Below are 15230 nucleotides of genomic sequence, written 5' to 3' on the forward strand. Positions count from 1 at the left end.
GGGCTCTGTGTGAGGGGGCTCTGATGTAAGGGGGGCTCTGTGTGGGGGGGTCTCTGATGTAAGGGGGCTCTGTGTGGGGGGGGCTCTGATGTAAGGGGAGCTCTCTGTGGGGGGTCTCTGATGTAAGGGGGCTCTGTGAGGGGGGTCTCTGATGTAAGGGGGGGCTAAGTTATTAGTGATCATAAAAAAGAAAAGTCAAATAAAGTGCTAAAAAGGTGCAAGAAAATGCACGCACGGGGGGGGGGGGGGCGCCACAGGATTAGCTCGCACAGGGCGTCTGAACACCTAGGGCCGGCCCTGGGTGTGATTTATTGAGTCTAAGGGAGTCTCCCCACTGTATCTAATAAGGGAGCTTGTTGGACAGTAAAGGAAACCTAGCCAGTAGCACACCAGGGTTTATGGCTGTCTCAGTGGGTGGGCATTGCTGCAACACATCCTGGGATTGGGAATAAATCCTGAGGGAGCAGGTGACAGGGTGTCTTTTGGCGGGAGCAAAGTCCCAGGAGGAGGTGGACGGTTGTCTCTCCTCCTGCAGAGTGAGGAAGGTGGTCCAGGCGGTCGGCCTAGGGACCAGGAGTGGAGCTGGGCTGCAGAGGATCCAGAGTGATGACCAGTGGAGCTGTTGGGCAGAAGACCTTGGGAAAAACAGTATGGTGAGTACTGAGGGATCTGCTCAAGGGTCTGCCTAGGAGAGGAAACCACTCCAGAGAAGTCAGGGGATCAAGGAGCCAGCTCACACAGAGTGTTACAGGAAAGGGGGTGCCAAGTAGTTAACCCTGAAGATTAAGGATAAAGGGGGTGCAAGGAAGGGCCCTGAAGTTGTTCAGCAGTACAGTCTACCTCAGAGTACAGCTTACCTCAGGATAGAGTTTACCCCAGGAAGCTCTATTACTTCATTCACAGCCGAGGGCAAGGTGAAGCAGCAGCCTAGCCGTGACTAGCTCTATTCAGCGTTACTCAGCGTCACCCAGCATTATACAGTGTTAACCTGCGCTATTCAGCTCTATTCAAGTTGTCCCAGCCTATTGTGCATAGTTCTTTAAGTTGGAGTATCCCACTCATTCCCTTCTCCTATCCAAGTTCCAAATAAAATCTAAAAACCAAAGATACTGGACTGTCTCTTGTCTGAGGTAAATACCTAATTGTCACGCTGTTGCTAATGGTAACCCAGGGGAACCCGTAACCAGCAGCTCCCATGGGAGTAGTACTACATATGATATGTACTCTGTCTGATACTACTACTGTATTATCACCTCTTTATAATTTTCTTACATACCTGTTCCTGGACGGAGAAGAGCCCACAGGAGGAGGACGTGGATGGGACACATCGCTGCAGTCAGGTGTGCGGTCTGTGTGGGAAGAATCACATTTATAAAGAAATTAAAGAGGAAGAAGATTTTGCACTGCAAGATGTGTATCTCCTCTGCATTTTATGGAGAAAAACTACATGAAATCTGGTGTGTCAATCCAACCACAATCCATATTTCTCTGGTAGATGCCGAAGAGTGAAGCCAGCAGAAAGTGTTTAATATCTCGGGGACTTTCTTGATAAGAGCTGTGCTGGGTTCCCGGGTCCTCACAGCTCTAAACATCTCAAATCTTTTCAATTTTTTTCTTCTTGTGATGAAGGGTCATGTCATGATACAGATAGTAGGTTTGGGTCATATTTATATGTTTTTCAGAAACATTTGTATGATCATAGTCATGATCTAGCCAGGGAAAATTCAATTCAGAATATACAGAACATTCTAACAAGTGTTCATTCAGGATATGAAAAGCATTTCAGCAATACAGTTTTGAAGAGAAGCCTGTCACACTTTCCTCTTATGCAGGTGGTCAGGCACTATAGCAAGCTTCTGTGTTCTTCACCTATAGCAGCCCCCTTTCCTAAAAAGCAAGCAGGCCTACCAGTACTTGGTTGCCCCAGGACTTATACACAATGCTATAGTTCCTGGCTACCAGGCCAGGCCAGGGGTGAACTGAGCACAGCAAACAGGCACTTGTGGATGGCAGTGGTTCGATCACAGTCCCGGTACAAGGCAGGCAAGGTTCAGAATAGACAAATCCATACAGACAGTGCATCCAGAGACATGCCAGGTTGACGCGTTTCACGATACAGAGGATCGCTTACTCATAACCACAGTGTGGCTATGAGTAAGCGATCCTCTGTATCGTGAAACGCGTCAACCTGGCATGTCTCTGGATGCACTGTCTGTATGGATTTGTCTATGAGGAATAAAAGATTTAATTGATTTCATCTTTTCCGAGTGTGGTCCAACTTCTTTTGGTTTGAATACATTTCTGGATGGCGGATCTGACCTGCACCGGCATATTCAGTCTCACCTGAGCGGCTCCTTCTCTTCAAATTCTAAGGTTCAGAATAGTCAGAGTCAAATCCATAGTCAAAAGGCAGGCAAAGTTCACAGAGCAGTCAATATCCGATCCAAGGTCAAAAACAGAGAAATCCAATCAGCAGAGACAAACAGGGAGCTTGGAGCATGTGTTACAAATGCAATATCACAAGCATGAGACTGCAGGCTTGGCTGCCTTCAATTATTTTTGGTCTCCACATAGAGAGTGGACACATCAATCACCTTGCAAGTGAACAGTCAGACAAGGAGAATGCCACAGCCAAAACCAGGATGATGGAACGAGGAGCAGGAGCGCTACATACTCCTGATAAGGCCATACATTTGATTTGTGTGCCTACACAGAAGAGTTCTCACTGGACAGTCTAGATCAGGGTTTCTCAACCAGGGTTCCTTAGGGTCCCTCCTGAGGTTGCTAGGGGTTCCTTGAGCAATGGGCAAATTCTGCCTCTCAGATAAGTTCCCAATGACACCATTGTTCCTTTTAGCTATCTGTAAGGGGGTAATTCTTCCCAATGATGACAAGAGTAAGGAGCATTCTTCCCACCGACTGTCACACTAATGTGTCATGAGTTGTAGATTTTAAATTTTTAGCAGGGGTTTCCCGAGACCAGAAATTTATTTCACGGGTTACTCAATGTTGAAAAGGTTGAGAAAGGCTGGTCTAGATGTTGTGGATGCCCCCCCCCCCCTCATTATCACTATCTGAAGCAGGGGTCTCCAGACTTTTTAAACAAAGGGCCAGTGTACTGTCCTTCAGACTTTAGGAGGGCCAGATAGATGCCAGTGGGAGTAGAAAAGGTCTCAATGTCAGTGGGAAAAAATAATATCCCATTTTCTTGTATCAGTGAGTGTAATTGTGCCCGATCGTTGATGTAATTGGCCCCTATCATTGGTGTCATTGAGAGGAATTGTGCCCCATCACTGATGTCCGTGGGCCTCAATGTTGGTGTTATTAGGAGGAATTGTGCCCCATTATTGGTGTCAGTGGGAGGAATTGTGCCCCATCATTGGTGTCATTGGAAGCAAATATGCCCCCTTCTTTGGTGTTAGTGAGGGGAATTATGCCCCATTGTTAGTTTCAGTAAATGAAAAAGTGCCCCGTGGGCAAGGGAAAGCCAAGCAAAGGGCTGCATCTTGCCCCCGGGCCATGGCTTGGAGACCACTGATTTACAGGTAAACAAGTCTCACCGAGCATGTGACAAAAGTGTATTTTAATCATCAAAATCCGGAAAAGATATAATGACCCAAAACTCCCAGTCTCTGCATTGCCCAACCATAAAATCATCTGTAAAGGCCTGGGGGCCCAAAGATAAGTTCTTAGACATCACACATGCTGGTTTTATGGTAAAAGACATGGGGGAGGGTATTAATATTTATTTTTATCTGTGAAGGTTGATCCAAACACGTTTGGGCAGGTTGCCTACAGAAGTGTTGGTTTACCTGGTGGCTGGGCCAGGCTGGGAGGAAATGAGGTCATGTGTGTAGTGCTGTTGCAGGGCTTTTTGGATCCAGCCTACCTACTGGTGATATAAATATGGGGAAAGGCTGGGTTTGAGGTTGTTTGGGCCGCACTGAGTAGGGTGAGCTGAGCTGTGATTGCTGTGTTGGAGGGCTGCTGCACCTTGCATTCCGTTGGAGGTCCTGGGACTTCTGGGATCAGCTAAGACTTGAAGAACACCAGCAATGGACTACTACTTTTCTTAGGTATGCCTGGGCATCCAGCTAGGGATAGTTAGGAACCTTCTGATGCTAATGTTAATGTTGAACTGTAGCATTAAAAGGCCTTTAGGTAAAGTTGCATCAATTGTTATGAGCCTGGTCTGAAGTTATTCAAGGGTTGCATGTTGGCATATCAAAAGAACTTGGGTCAGAAAAGCACATACGGGGTATGAAGCAAAGCTACTACAAAAAGTCTACTTTGCAAATATAGCAATAGGAGCATTGCAGTTGCTATGGGTAGCCATGAACTACCACAAGGTACATTGTTGCAAAGCGTGATACCTGCTGCAGGTGATGGGTTCTTTGGTAGTCTGGGGGTCGGTGTTCTGGCTGCCTCTTCAGTAGTTGATCTCCCGTAGTACCCAGGACAGAACCTGCATTACGGGAACCCTTAGCCTGGTCACATGATACGAGAGTGAAGGAGTTAACAAGTGCACACATGAGGTCCGCACTAGGTGCACAGCGGGACTCCATTCTGTTACTGGGAGTGAAGTGGCAGAGATACGCTGGACTGGTGAGGAGGATGCAGGCTCAGCTGTGTCCCTCCTATATGCAACATACTGTACATCAGGCAATAGTGTGCAGTGACATGGGACAGCACTTTGCAGAGGAACTCTGTATTTTTATTACTGCACACAGTGATGCGGTTCATCTCTAAGTTGGGGAACTGCCTTAATATGACACATTCAGATGACCACATTTACCACCTGGTACCAGCATTGATGAGCAAGTTCACAGAAAAAGCTACTCCCACGTGCAGGGTGAGTGGCCCCACCCACATGTAGGCAGGTGCAGTCCTCTCTCTCCACTGCAGGTGGCACTCAACCGCAGCTGCATTGCTGAGGGAGAAGTCAAAAGGCTCCTCTATGGTTTCCGGTGTCACTGGGGCAGCAAAACTGTTGGATTTTAGCCACTCATGTGACTCTGGCAGCCATCTTAGGAGTGGCAGTATTTATTTAGGACCCTGTTTCCTGACACATTCTAGAGTATGGGTAGTGTAGGAACAGGTAACCCAACTGTCAGGGACAGTAATAGCATCAAGAAAAGATTCCAGATGAGTAGGGACATCATAGGGATTCGTCACTATCTCTCTGGAAACCTCCCTGCTTGGGCATAGACCGGTCAAGCCACATTCCAACCCTCAAGATAGATGCTATCAGTTCAGCTCAGACCTGCTCTGCTACAAGTTGCTGGTCATCAGTGAGTGTTCTCGTTTGGGCTGCCTTCTGTCAGGCCTGTTGTGAACTGTTTTTCTTTTACTTCAATACAAGTTCTTTCAATTGCAGTGTGTGTTATTGCCACTGCATCACTAAGTTTAATGGCTCCAATATGCCCCTGGTGGAATGGGAGGAAAAACAAGGGAGTGCTGTGTCCCTGAACCTGGTACCTGCCTGGCTTACTGAGGATCCAGACATTAACATACTGAGGAGTCCGTTCATGGAAGGACTGCAAGCAGGCCCAGTCAGGGGGGTATTACAAAGACGAATCAGAGTACAACCCACCATCTCTTTCCATGACATTGTGGTGGATGCATTTGCATGGGAACAAGAAGTTGCGGAGGCAATGGTAGCAGTGACCAAATAGTATGATCCACTGCATATAAAAGAAGATACCTTGGCCCCCTTACCACTATCAGCCATACAGACAACACTAAGGGAACTTGCATTGGAAGTGGCTTCCATGAAACAATACTGTCATGAAGTATGACTTCTATGTCCAAAGGTATGGGATGCAAGACCAGCTGGACCCCTTCTGGCTATTCCTTAAGTGGCCAATAGCTTGCCCATCTTGGTAGAAAGTGTCACCTGGTTGGAAATACAGATTGATGAGAAGCAGGTGGACCGAGCAAGGGTGGTGGTGGCTTATGACCCAATCTGCTATACAGTGCCTTTTGTTCTGGGCATGAACATATTAAAGGACTTTCCCCACTTACTGGCCATGTTTGGGCATTCTGGCCTGCGGTCATGGAGCTGTTTGTGGGCTGTGTGGCGTAATGTAATGAGGGGCCTATGAAGCTCCCCAGAGGGCAGCAAGGAAACAGCCCGAACAGGTGGGGTATCATCCGCACACCTCCCAAATAGAAAGTACTCCTGCCACCCCTCAAAGCGGAAGTTCGGTCCCTCAGGACCCTTGGGGCCCACAAGAAACTGATAGAACCCTGCAAAAACACAGTGTTCCAACTCATCAACTTGGGGACCACCCCAATTGTAGTCGCTAACCCTGCACCTGTTTGTAGTGTACCGTTACTGTGTCTTGGAAGCTCAATACAGGAGAGGGGCCATCTGTTCCCCAATTCAGACAGCCATGACCTTGTTAGATCAGTCACAGAACAAGTTACTGCTAGAACAGCTGGACATCACCTTCCAGGACTACACTCTACTACAACAAAGACTGCTTCACCAGCTACTAGAACAGCACCTCTTGGTCTTTACTACCAGCCCAGAGGACTACAGGGGCGCTCCTCCAATTCGGAGAAGCACAGTCACATTCCCCCAGCTCTGTGCCAGAAGGTCAAGGGCTTGCTTATCAGCATGCTTCAGAGCGGGGTAATTCCAAAGAGTCCTATTCCCTGGGCTGCTCCTAATGTCGTGGTGCAAAAGAAAGAAAGAAGAACTGCAATTCTGTGTGGACTATCACAAGCTGAACGTCCCCACCCACTGGGATGCTTACTCATTACATTGGGTATAGGAATCACTAATGGCGTTGGGGCAGGTCAAATACTTTTCTACCCTTGACTTGGCGAGTGTCTACTGGCAAATCCTAGTAGGAGATGAGAATTTTGAAAAGACTGCCTTTATCACACCCTTAGGACTGTTTGAGTTTAATCGCATGCCCTTTGGACTAAGCAATGTTAAAGTTGCATCAACTATTCCAAGCCTAGTCTGAAGTTCTAAAGGGGTGAATGTTGGTTCTGGCATATCTAAAGAACCAGGGTCTGTAAAGCTCAAAGGGGTATGAAATTCAGTTGCTACAAAAGGGGTTAACTTGGCAAGGCCTCTCCCAGATGTAATTTCTGGTTGGATGGCGCGCTCTCTCCCATTTCTTTTTTCTAATTCTTTCTTTTCCTATAATTCAGTTTATAATCAGTTGGATTTTCTCATTCTTTGTTCTTGCTGTTTGTGTATAGGCAGGACTTTACATCATTGACTCTTCTTCAGAACTGATTGCGTCCTCCTATGTCTTCATTTTCCAGCAAACTGTTGATAATTGCTGTATTACTCAATGCTTTGTCCTTTGTAATAGAATTATCACTCGCAATGTTCTTCACAGGAGATGAGGTGTTTTATGTTAGACTTGAAATTACATTTTACTTTGTCATAAATTGTGAAAACTTTCTGATAAGAAATTTAAATGAAGAAGTTATACCCTTCGATTATAATACAATGTTTAAAGGTATTTTTGAATTTCAGGAGTGTTAGTGGTAAAATTTGATATTAGTGAAGTTCTATTCCATGTGTTGTTTGCTTCCTTACCTTGTAATGATGGACAGGGCCGGATTAAGAGCATCATGGGCTTGGTGCTGAGGATTTTGAAGGGCCTTAAGGGCCGTGCCTTGGCATGCACCCAGAGGAGGAAGGGTGCAGCCATGCATGCCTAATTCAACATGGGATGCTGTCTCTGAAGCCCATAAACACATCCATGCATCGGCAACTGTCCCTCCTTGTCCGGCCTGTGTGGTGAGGTTCTGAGGGAGCTGCCTGGGGAAGCGAGCATAGAAGCCAGACTTCTGTGTTTACAAGTGACAGAAGAGCGGTAACAGTGAATATGGCCAACCTGGGGCCTATATAAAGGTAGGAGCCTGGAGCTGCAGCTCCAATAGCCCCTACGTTAATCTGGCCCTGATGATGGACCACATGTTGTTTCAGCAGTTTGTAGTGGGTTGGCTGATCAATTTCCTTATGTCCGTGTAGTTTTTTCATCCAGCTTTTCCCTATGTCCTAATGGGACAGACAACCTCCTGTTCCGGGTTACTTATCATTCAATCCATGCCTCACCATTTCCTCTGAGTTGTATCACAAATGTGGGAATGATAATGTGATGAAACACAACTCCTCTCTTCATTGCTCTGCCTGCTTGTGTCTGCGTCAGATCGACATGTAATTATTGTGTAGCTCTAATCTGCAGAATACTAGACTGAGAGACCCTGGGATTGTGGGATATGCAGTTTCTTCACAGGAAGTGTCAGTTCTCATGCTACAGACACCCACAGCTGTCAGAATACCCAATCAGTGGTGGTAGTTGATTGGCTGCATTTACTGCTCAGCTGACAATTTATCACTCGGCTCCTTCAATTTTTATATTGAAGGATATTAGGTGGAGTAAAGAGCCACCCAATGCTTGAATTGTAGGCGGCTCATCAAGAGTCAGATGAAATTCTCTGTAATGGTCAGCTTAAGTCTGAAAATCTTGCAGGAGAACTAGTAAAGAAAAATGAATGAGAAGTAAGAAAATGTTTCCACAATTGTCCACAAATCCTAACAGCAATGTTTTTGTTAACCACTTTCTGCCCGCGCTATTGCCGAAAGAGGGCCGCAGCGTGGGCTTCCAGTGCCAGGGGGGGCATCCATAGACGTCCCCCCTTAAACGCTCTGCTTGCACGTTCCCTGTGGCTTGCACTCTGTAATCGTCGAGTCCTTCGGACTTAGCTGATCACAGAACAGGGTAAAGGGGCAATCACAGTGACCCTTTGCCACATGATCAGTAGTCAGCCAATTACATCTGATCATGGAAGTAAACACAAGCCAGTTTTCACCTTTTTTCTCCTCGTGCTGACAGCATGGGGAAAAAAGAAGCAAGCCAATAACCAGCTTCTGTTGCAGGGACATCCGTCCCACACAGTGCCCACCAGTGCTGCTAATCAGTGCCCATTAGTGCTGCTGATGAGTGCCCATCAGTGCCACCTATCATAGCCCATCAGTGCCTCAGCATCAGTGTCCATCAGTGCTGCGAATCAGTGCCCACTAGTACTGCTAATCAGTGCCCATTAGTGCCGCTATACAGTGCCCACCAGTTCTGCTAATCAGTGCCCATTAGTGCTGCTGATCAGTGCCTACCAGTGCTACCTATCATAGACCATCAGTGCCTCAACAACAGTGCCCACCAGTGCTGCTAATCAATGCCCACTAGTACTGCTAAGCAGTGCCCATTAGTGCTGCTAATCAGTGCCCACCAGTGCTGTTAATCAGTGCCCATTAGTGCTGGTAATCAGTGCCCACCAGTGCCACCTATCATAGCCCGTTAGTGCTGCCAATCAGTGCCCATCAGTGCCTCAGCATCAGTGTCACCTATCAGTGCTGCCTATCAGGGCCACCTACTAGGGCCTTTCAGTGGCCATCAGAGCTTTCCATCAGTGCCCATCAGTGCCACCTATCAGTGCCCATTAATGCCGCTATATCAGTGCTGCCTATCAGTACCACCTATAAGTGCCCATCAGTGTCACCTATCAGTACCGTCTATAAATGCAGCCTTATCAGTGCCTCCTTATCAGTGTCCACCAGTGCCGCCTCATCGGTATCCATCACTGCACCCTCATCAGTGGCCATCTGGTGCCACCTATCAGTGGCCATCAGTGCAGCCTCATCAGTACACATCAGTGAAGGAGAAAAATTACCTGTTTGCAACATTTTATAACAAACTATAAAAAATGTTTTTTTTTTTTTTTTTTTTTTAAATGTTCAGCCTTTTTTTGTTTCTTTAGCAAAAAAATAAAAACCACAGTGGTGAATAAACACTATCAAAAGAAAATCCTATTTGTGTAAAAAATAATGATAAAAATGTTGTTTGGGTACAGTGTTGCATGACCACGCAATTGTCATTCAAAGTGCGACAGTGCTGAAAGCTGAGAATTGCCCTGGGCAGGAGGGGGTTATAAGTGCCCAGTAAGCAAGTGGTTAAAATGGTTGTAATGAGGTGTTCCCTAGTACTATATCAGCCTTCTATGATATTTTATAATGTAAAAGTTCTAGTAAAACTTGGATTTTATGGATACATGCTTGACCTTTATTCAGTACCCTAAAAATTCCAAATATTTGAATTTTATTTCTTTGTATGTCCTATATTTTACACAGAAAGTCCATCAGTCCAAACATCCCAAGGAGAGGGGGCAGAGCCGGCTAGCGAGGCAGATGGCAGCGTGAGCTAACAGCTCCTTGCTAAGCAGATCATTCGGAGCAATTACAACAGAGAGGGTCACTCCAAATCAGCTCATCTACACACCTGTCAACCCCCGGGCACCACCGGAGCATGCCGCCCAAACGAAAAGATCGATGCAAGCCTGGTAAGATGATCGACTTCTTTTCCCCCAACGCTAGGCCGCGCAGCCAAGATGGCGCCGGCCCGCCACACTCCTCTCACAGACAATCTCATCTGCCACACCAGGCTGATCCGCACCAGCCGAGACATTCCCCGGGCACCCAAGCGGACCCCACAGGCTTCTCCCTACAGTCCGCTGCGGACTCGCAACCTTCCAGCCCTGCCAAGTCCAAACAAAAGACTTTCCATGACAGGCCACCCTCTAACCCCCGGCATCACAGTAGATGACACCCTGGAGTTTCAGGACTCCATTGCAGCCATTCCTGCGGGGGACCATCCCGTGATGGCTTCCATGTTTAAGGAGATGATGCTGTCTCTAAGGTCTGCAATTCACTCTGATATGCTGCAACTAGTGTCACAATGTAACACAGCGGTCGTTGCTGTTACTGATAGAGTCTCCACCATTGAGAACAAAATGGGCGAATTTGCAGACACTTTCAATAGCATGGTGGACGCTCATAATGACCATGACGATGAGCTGGAGTGGCTGAAATCAAAAGTGGCGGACCTTGAGGATCGCTCCAGGAGAAACAATGTGAAAATCAGGGGGATCCCTGAAACTGTTAAACCTCCTGACCTGACAGCGTTCCTCACCACCCTAATGCAGGAAATCCTTCCTGATGCAGCTTTGGGGGATCTGGCCATTGATAGGATCCACAGACTTCCGAAGCCTAAACATATCCCCGCTACCTATCCAAGGGACGCCATTGCAAGAATTCACTTTTACACTGTGAAAGAACAACTGATGGCGAAAGTGAGAAAAGCTGTGGATCTCCCAGCTAGTATGCAAGGCCTGTCCTTCTATGCGGATTTATCTCCCCACACCATGAACCGCAGGAGAAACCTTGTGACCATTACTAAACCTCTCAGGAACCACCACATCCAATATCGCTGGAATTATCCTGCCACCCTCATTGTCACCAGAGGAGACAAGGAATTCAAGATCTCTGACCTTGAACGTGGTATTGAGCTCTTGCGCCAGTGGGGGATTTTGGATGCTGACAACCCCTCCCCCTTGGGGATCATTCTCCTGACTGGGTTCCGACAACTTCTACACCAAGATAAGATGCCGGGCTGACAGGGCCCTTCAAGCTATATATCAGATGATCCTCTGATGATCTGACTGCTTGATCTACATACTCCGAATGTTCTGTTCGGCTACGAATGGTGTTTTGTTTTTTTTTTCCTTTACCTGTTTCCCCGTATCAGCAGTTACATAACTGCTCAGATTTCCACCTGGTTATCGTCTATTTTTAAAAAAAAAGTTAGGCGCAGTTAGAGTTCCTGCGCCCGGTGCCATATCCATATTGTTTTGCATAGAGTACTTGGCACTTGCAGTGGTACCTACTTGATTGTCACGACTGTCATTTGTAAACTGTTTTTTTTTTCTCTCCTTTGTTTTCTCGTTTTTTCTTTTTCCACGTTACCTGTGACATATAGCAACGAGTGCTTTATCAGTCGTTACCTTTCCAGTACCAACCGATTGCTTCTCATCGCACACGGATCCCTCCAGTCGGCCAATACCTTGCACTATCCCGGATTCTGCGATCTAGGGTAAGGTCTTATGTTTAGGTCTTATTTTCTTTCTAATCTCCCTCAGAGGTGACATAGACCCTGCACTTAGGTTCCTAACAGCGACCCCCATCATACCACTTCACCATGGCCTTCAAACTAACCTCCCTGAATGTACATGGATTGAATAGCCCTGGTAAACGTCATATGTTATGGAGGGAAATTAAATCCCAAGGATGTGATGTTATGCTCATCCAAGAGACCCACTTCTGTGCTGCAGCTCCTCCCAGACTTGCCAACAAACAGTTTCCTCATGCCTACTTTGCTAATGGCCCCAAGAAAAAGGGGGGAGTAGCAATTCTCATAAAGGACTCTGTGGCCTATAAGTACCTCTCCCATCTTTCGGATCCAGACGGCCGTTTTATCTTTCTGCACTGTGAAATCAATAATATTGCATACAATTTATCCTCCACCTCGTGCCCCTTCCCCTGATTTCTCCGTCAATATCAATGGCATTACCATCAGCCCATCCCCACATGCCAAGGTCTTAGGTGTTGTCCTGGACTCTGAACTCTCCTTCAAACCCCACATCCAATCGCTGTCCAAATCTTGCCGCCTCAGCCTCCGCAACATCTCCAAAATACGCCCCTTTCTAACCAAAGACACAACAAAACTCCTAGTTCACTCCCTGGTCATCTCGCTCCTCGACTACTGCAATTCCCTTCTCATTGGCTTACCTTTACACAGGCTATCCCCCCTTCAATCCATCATGAATGCTGCCGCCAGACTCATCCACCTCACCAATCGCTCAGTGTCCGCTGCTCCTCTCTGTCAAGCTCTCCACTGGCTTCCGCTCACCCAACGAATTAAATTCAAAGTACTAACAACATCTTACAAAGCAATCCACAGCCTAGCCCCCAGCTACATCACCAGCCTCATCTCAAAATACCAACCTAATCGCTCTCTTCGTTCCTCTCAAAACCTCCTGCTCTCTAGCTCACTCATCACCTCCTCCCATGCTCGCCTCCAGGACTTTTCCAGAGCCTCTCCAATCCTATGGAACTCCTTACCCTTATCTGTCCGATTATCCCCCACTCTATTAGCTTTTAGGCGATCTCTGAAAACCCTCCTTTTCAGAGAAGCCTATCCTACCAACCCCTAACAAATGTACCTCCTTTTTCTCCATCAACCCATCCCCCACGGTTATTGCCTTTTGTTTCACTTGACCCTCCCTTCTAGATTGTAAGCTCTAAAGAGCAGGGCCCTCTAGTTCCTCCTGTTTTGAACTGTATTGTAACTGTATTGTCTTCCTTCACATTGTAAAGCGCTGCGCAAACTGTTGGCGCTATATAAATCCTGTATAATAATAAATAATAATAATACTCCATCCTTAATGTGTATGCCCCAAATGTGAAACAGATCACATATTTGCGAAAACTTTGGAAGCGTCTTAAATCGGATATAAAGGGCCACGTGATCTTTGGGGGGGACATGAACATGGTCGCAAACCTGCGCCAGGACGTTTCTGGGATTGCCCGGAGATGCCCCCGCAGGTCAGATCTTGCGGGCTTCCTGTCGTCCTCGGGATTGCAGGATGTCTGGCGTTGTTACCATTCTACAGAGAAAGACTATTCTTTTTTTTCGAAGGTGCACTGCTCTTACTCACGCATAGACATGTTCTTCACGGACAAATTCTTACTGCAAAAAATTGTGAATTCTTCTATAGGTCAAATTACGTGGTCAGACCACGCTCCTGTTTCCATAACCGTCGGCCCTCGGGCCTTTACCACAAGGGCCAATAGATGGAAAAATGATATTAATATTTTTTGTGACCCGAGGACTTCCTCTGAGGTCCGTGCGGCCCTAGAGGAATTCTTCAAGTTTAATGACAGCGGGGATACGTGTCCTTTCAGTATCTGGAATGCCCATAAGGCGTTTATGCGGGGCGTTCTAATGTCTAAGAGTGCCACTATACGGAAGCAGAGGAGGCAGCGTATGGAAGATCTATTGGGCCTGATCCAAAACCTAGAACAGACTAATAAAAATAACCCACTCCCAGACGTTAGTAACCAGTTGTCGCAGGCTCAAAATGACTTACGTTCCCTTTTGATTGGACAACATCAGGCCAGTGTTCGTAGGCTCAAGGCAAATTTTTATGCACATGGCAACAAAGCCGGTAAGTTATTGGCTACCCAAGTGAAGGACATTCATGCCCGTCATCGTATCTCTAAATTGACACATCATTCTACCGGACTGACCTTAACGAATCCTAAAGACATTGCCGATGCCTTCAGCCACTACTATGGCTCGCTTTATAACTTGAAGGATGACCAGTCCACGCTCCAGCCATCTCCTGAGATCATTGACAGTTTCTTGGATTCGGTCTCCCTTCCCACATTACAACCAGCAGAAGTGTCGGAATTGAATCTCCCAATCACCGACTCTGAAATTACTAAGGGAATCCAATCCTTGCCCCTAAACAAGGCCCCGGGCCCTGACGGGTTCTCTTCGGAGTACTACAAACAATACCTACACCTTCTAACCCCCAGCTTACGGGGGGTGTTCCAAAAGGCTGCCTCCTCTGCTTCCTTTCCTCCAGAGATGTTGGAGGCTACAGTTGTTACATTGCCCAAGCCGGGGAAACCCCCGGATTGTGCGAAGAACTTCAGGCCCATATCTTTGCTCAATTTGGATCTGAAAGTCTACGCGAAAATACTGGCTACTCGCATTTCTAAATTTTTACCTAACCTTATTCGGCAAGACCAGGTGGGGTTCCTCACGGGCCGCCAAGCAACTGAAGCCACAAGAAGGGTGCTGAATCTCATCCACCATGCCGAGTCCACTCATACCCCTACAGTGTTCCTGTCCCTTGATGCCGAAAAGGCCTTTGACAGGATACACTGGGGATATCTGCGAAAAGTCCTGCAATGCTTCGGCATGGTGGGTGAGATACTGGATGCTGTGTTGGCCTTATACACAGGTCCTTCGGCATATGTTTATACAGAGGGTCTGTTTTCTACAAAATTTGCCATAACAAACGGTACCCGTCAGGGGTGCCCACTCTCACCTTTGGTGTTTGTTCTCTTGATGGAACCCTTTGCGGGGCGGATCAGAACCCATCCGGGTATTCGGGGCATAGACATTAAAGGTTCCTCTAACAAGATATCGTTGTTTGCGGACAATGTTATCTTGTCCCTGACATGTCCCTTATCCTCATTACCAGCGGACCAGGAAGTTCTCAGGAAATTTAGTTCTGTCTCCTACTACAAGGTTAACGAGACCAAATCGAACATGTTGGGTATTACAATGTCGGCC

At 47.0% G+C, this 15230-nt stretch overlaps 2 protein-coding genes across 2 annotated transcripts in view; one reads left to right on the forward strand and one right to left on the reverse strand.

The window, feature by feature from the left end:
- Positions 1-4565, reverse strand: part of LOC309546597 (uncharacterized protein) — a gene marked incomplete at both ends in the record, with an annotated part of 41177 nt that extends 36612 nt beyond the window's left edge. Inside the window, 2 exons of the mRNA XM_082246344.1 lie at positions 1277-1349; positions 4374-4565. Coding sequence (XP_082102470.1) covers positions 1277-1349; positions 4374-4565 — 265 coding nt within the window. The remainder of the gene's footprint in view (positions 1-1276; positions 1350-4373) is intronic.
- The window catches only part of LOC309547911 (uncharacterized protein), a gene marked incomplete at both ends in the record, with an annotated part of 267527 nt that overhangs the window by 156495 nt on the left and 95802 nt on the right, over positions 1-15230 (forward strand). The gene's annotated exons all lie outside the window — the stretch shown is intronic.

The sequence above is a fragment of the Pelophylax lessonae genome (genome assembly GCF_965119305.1).
Source record: "Pelophylax lessonae genome assembly, chromosome: 2".
NCBI lineage: Eukaryota > Metazoa > Chordata > Amphibia > Anura > Ranidae > Pelophylax > Pelophylax lessonae.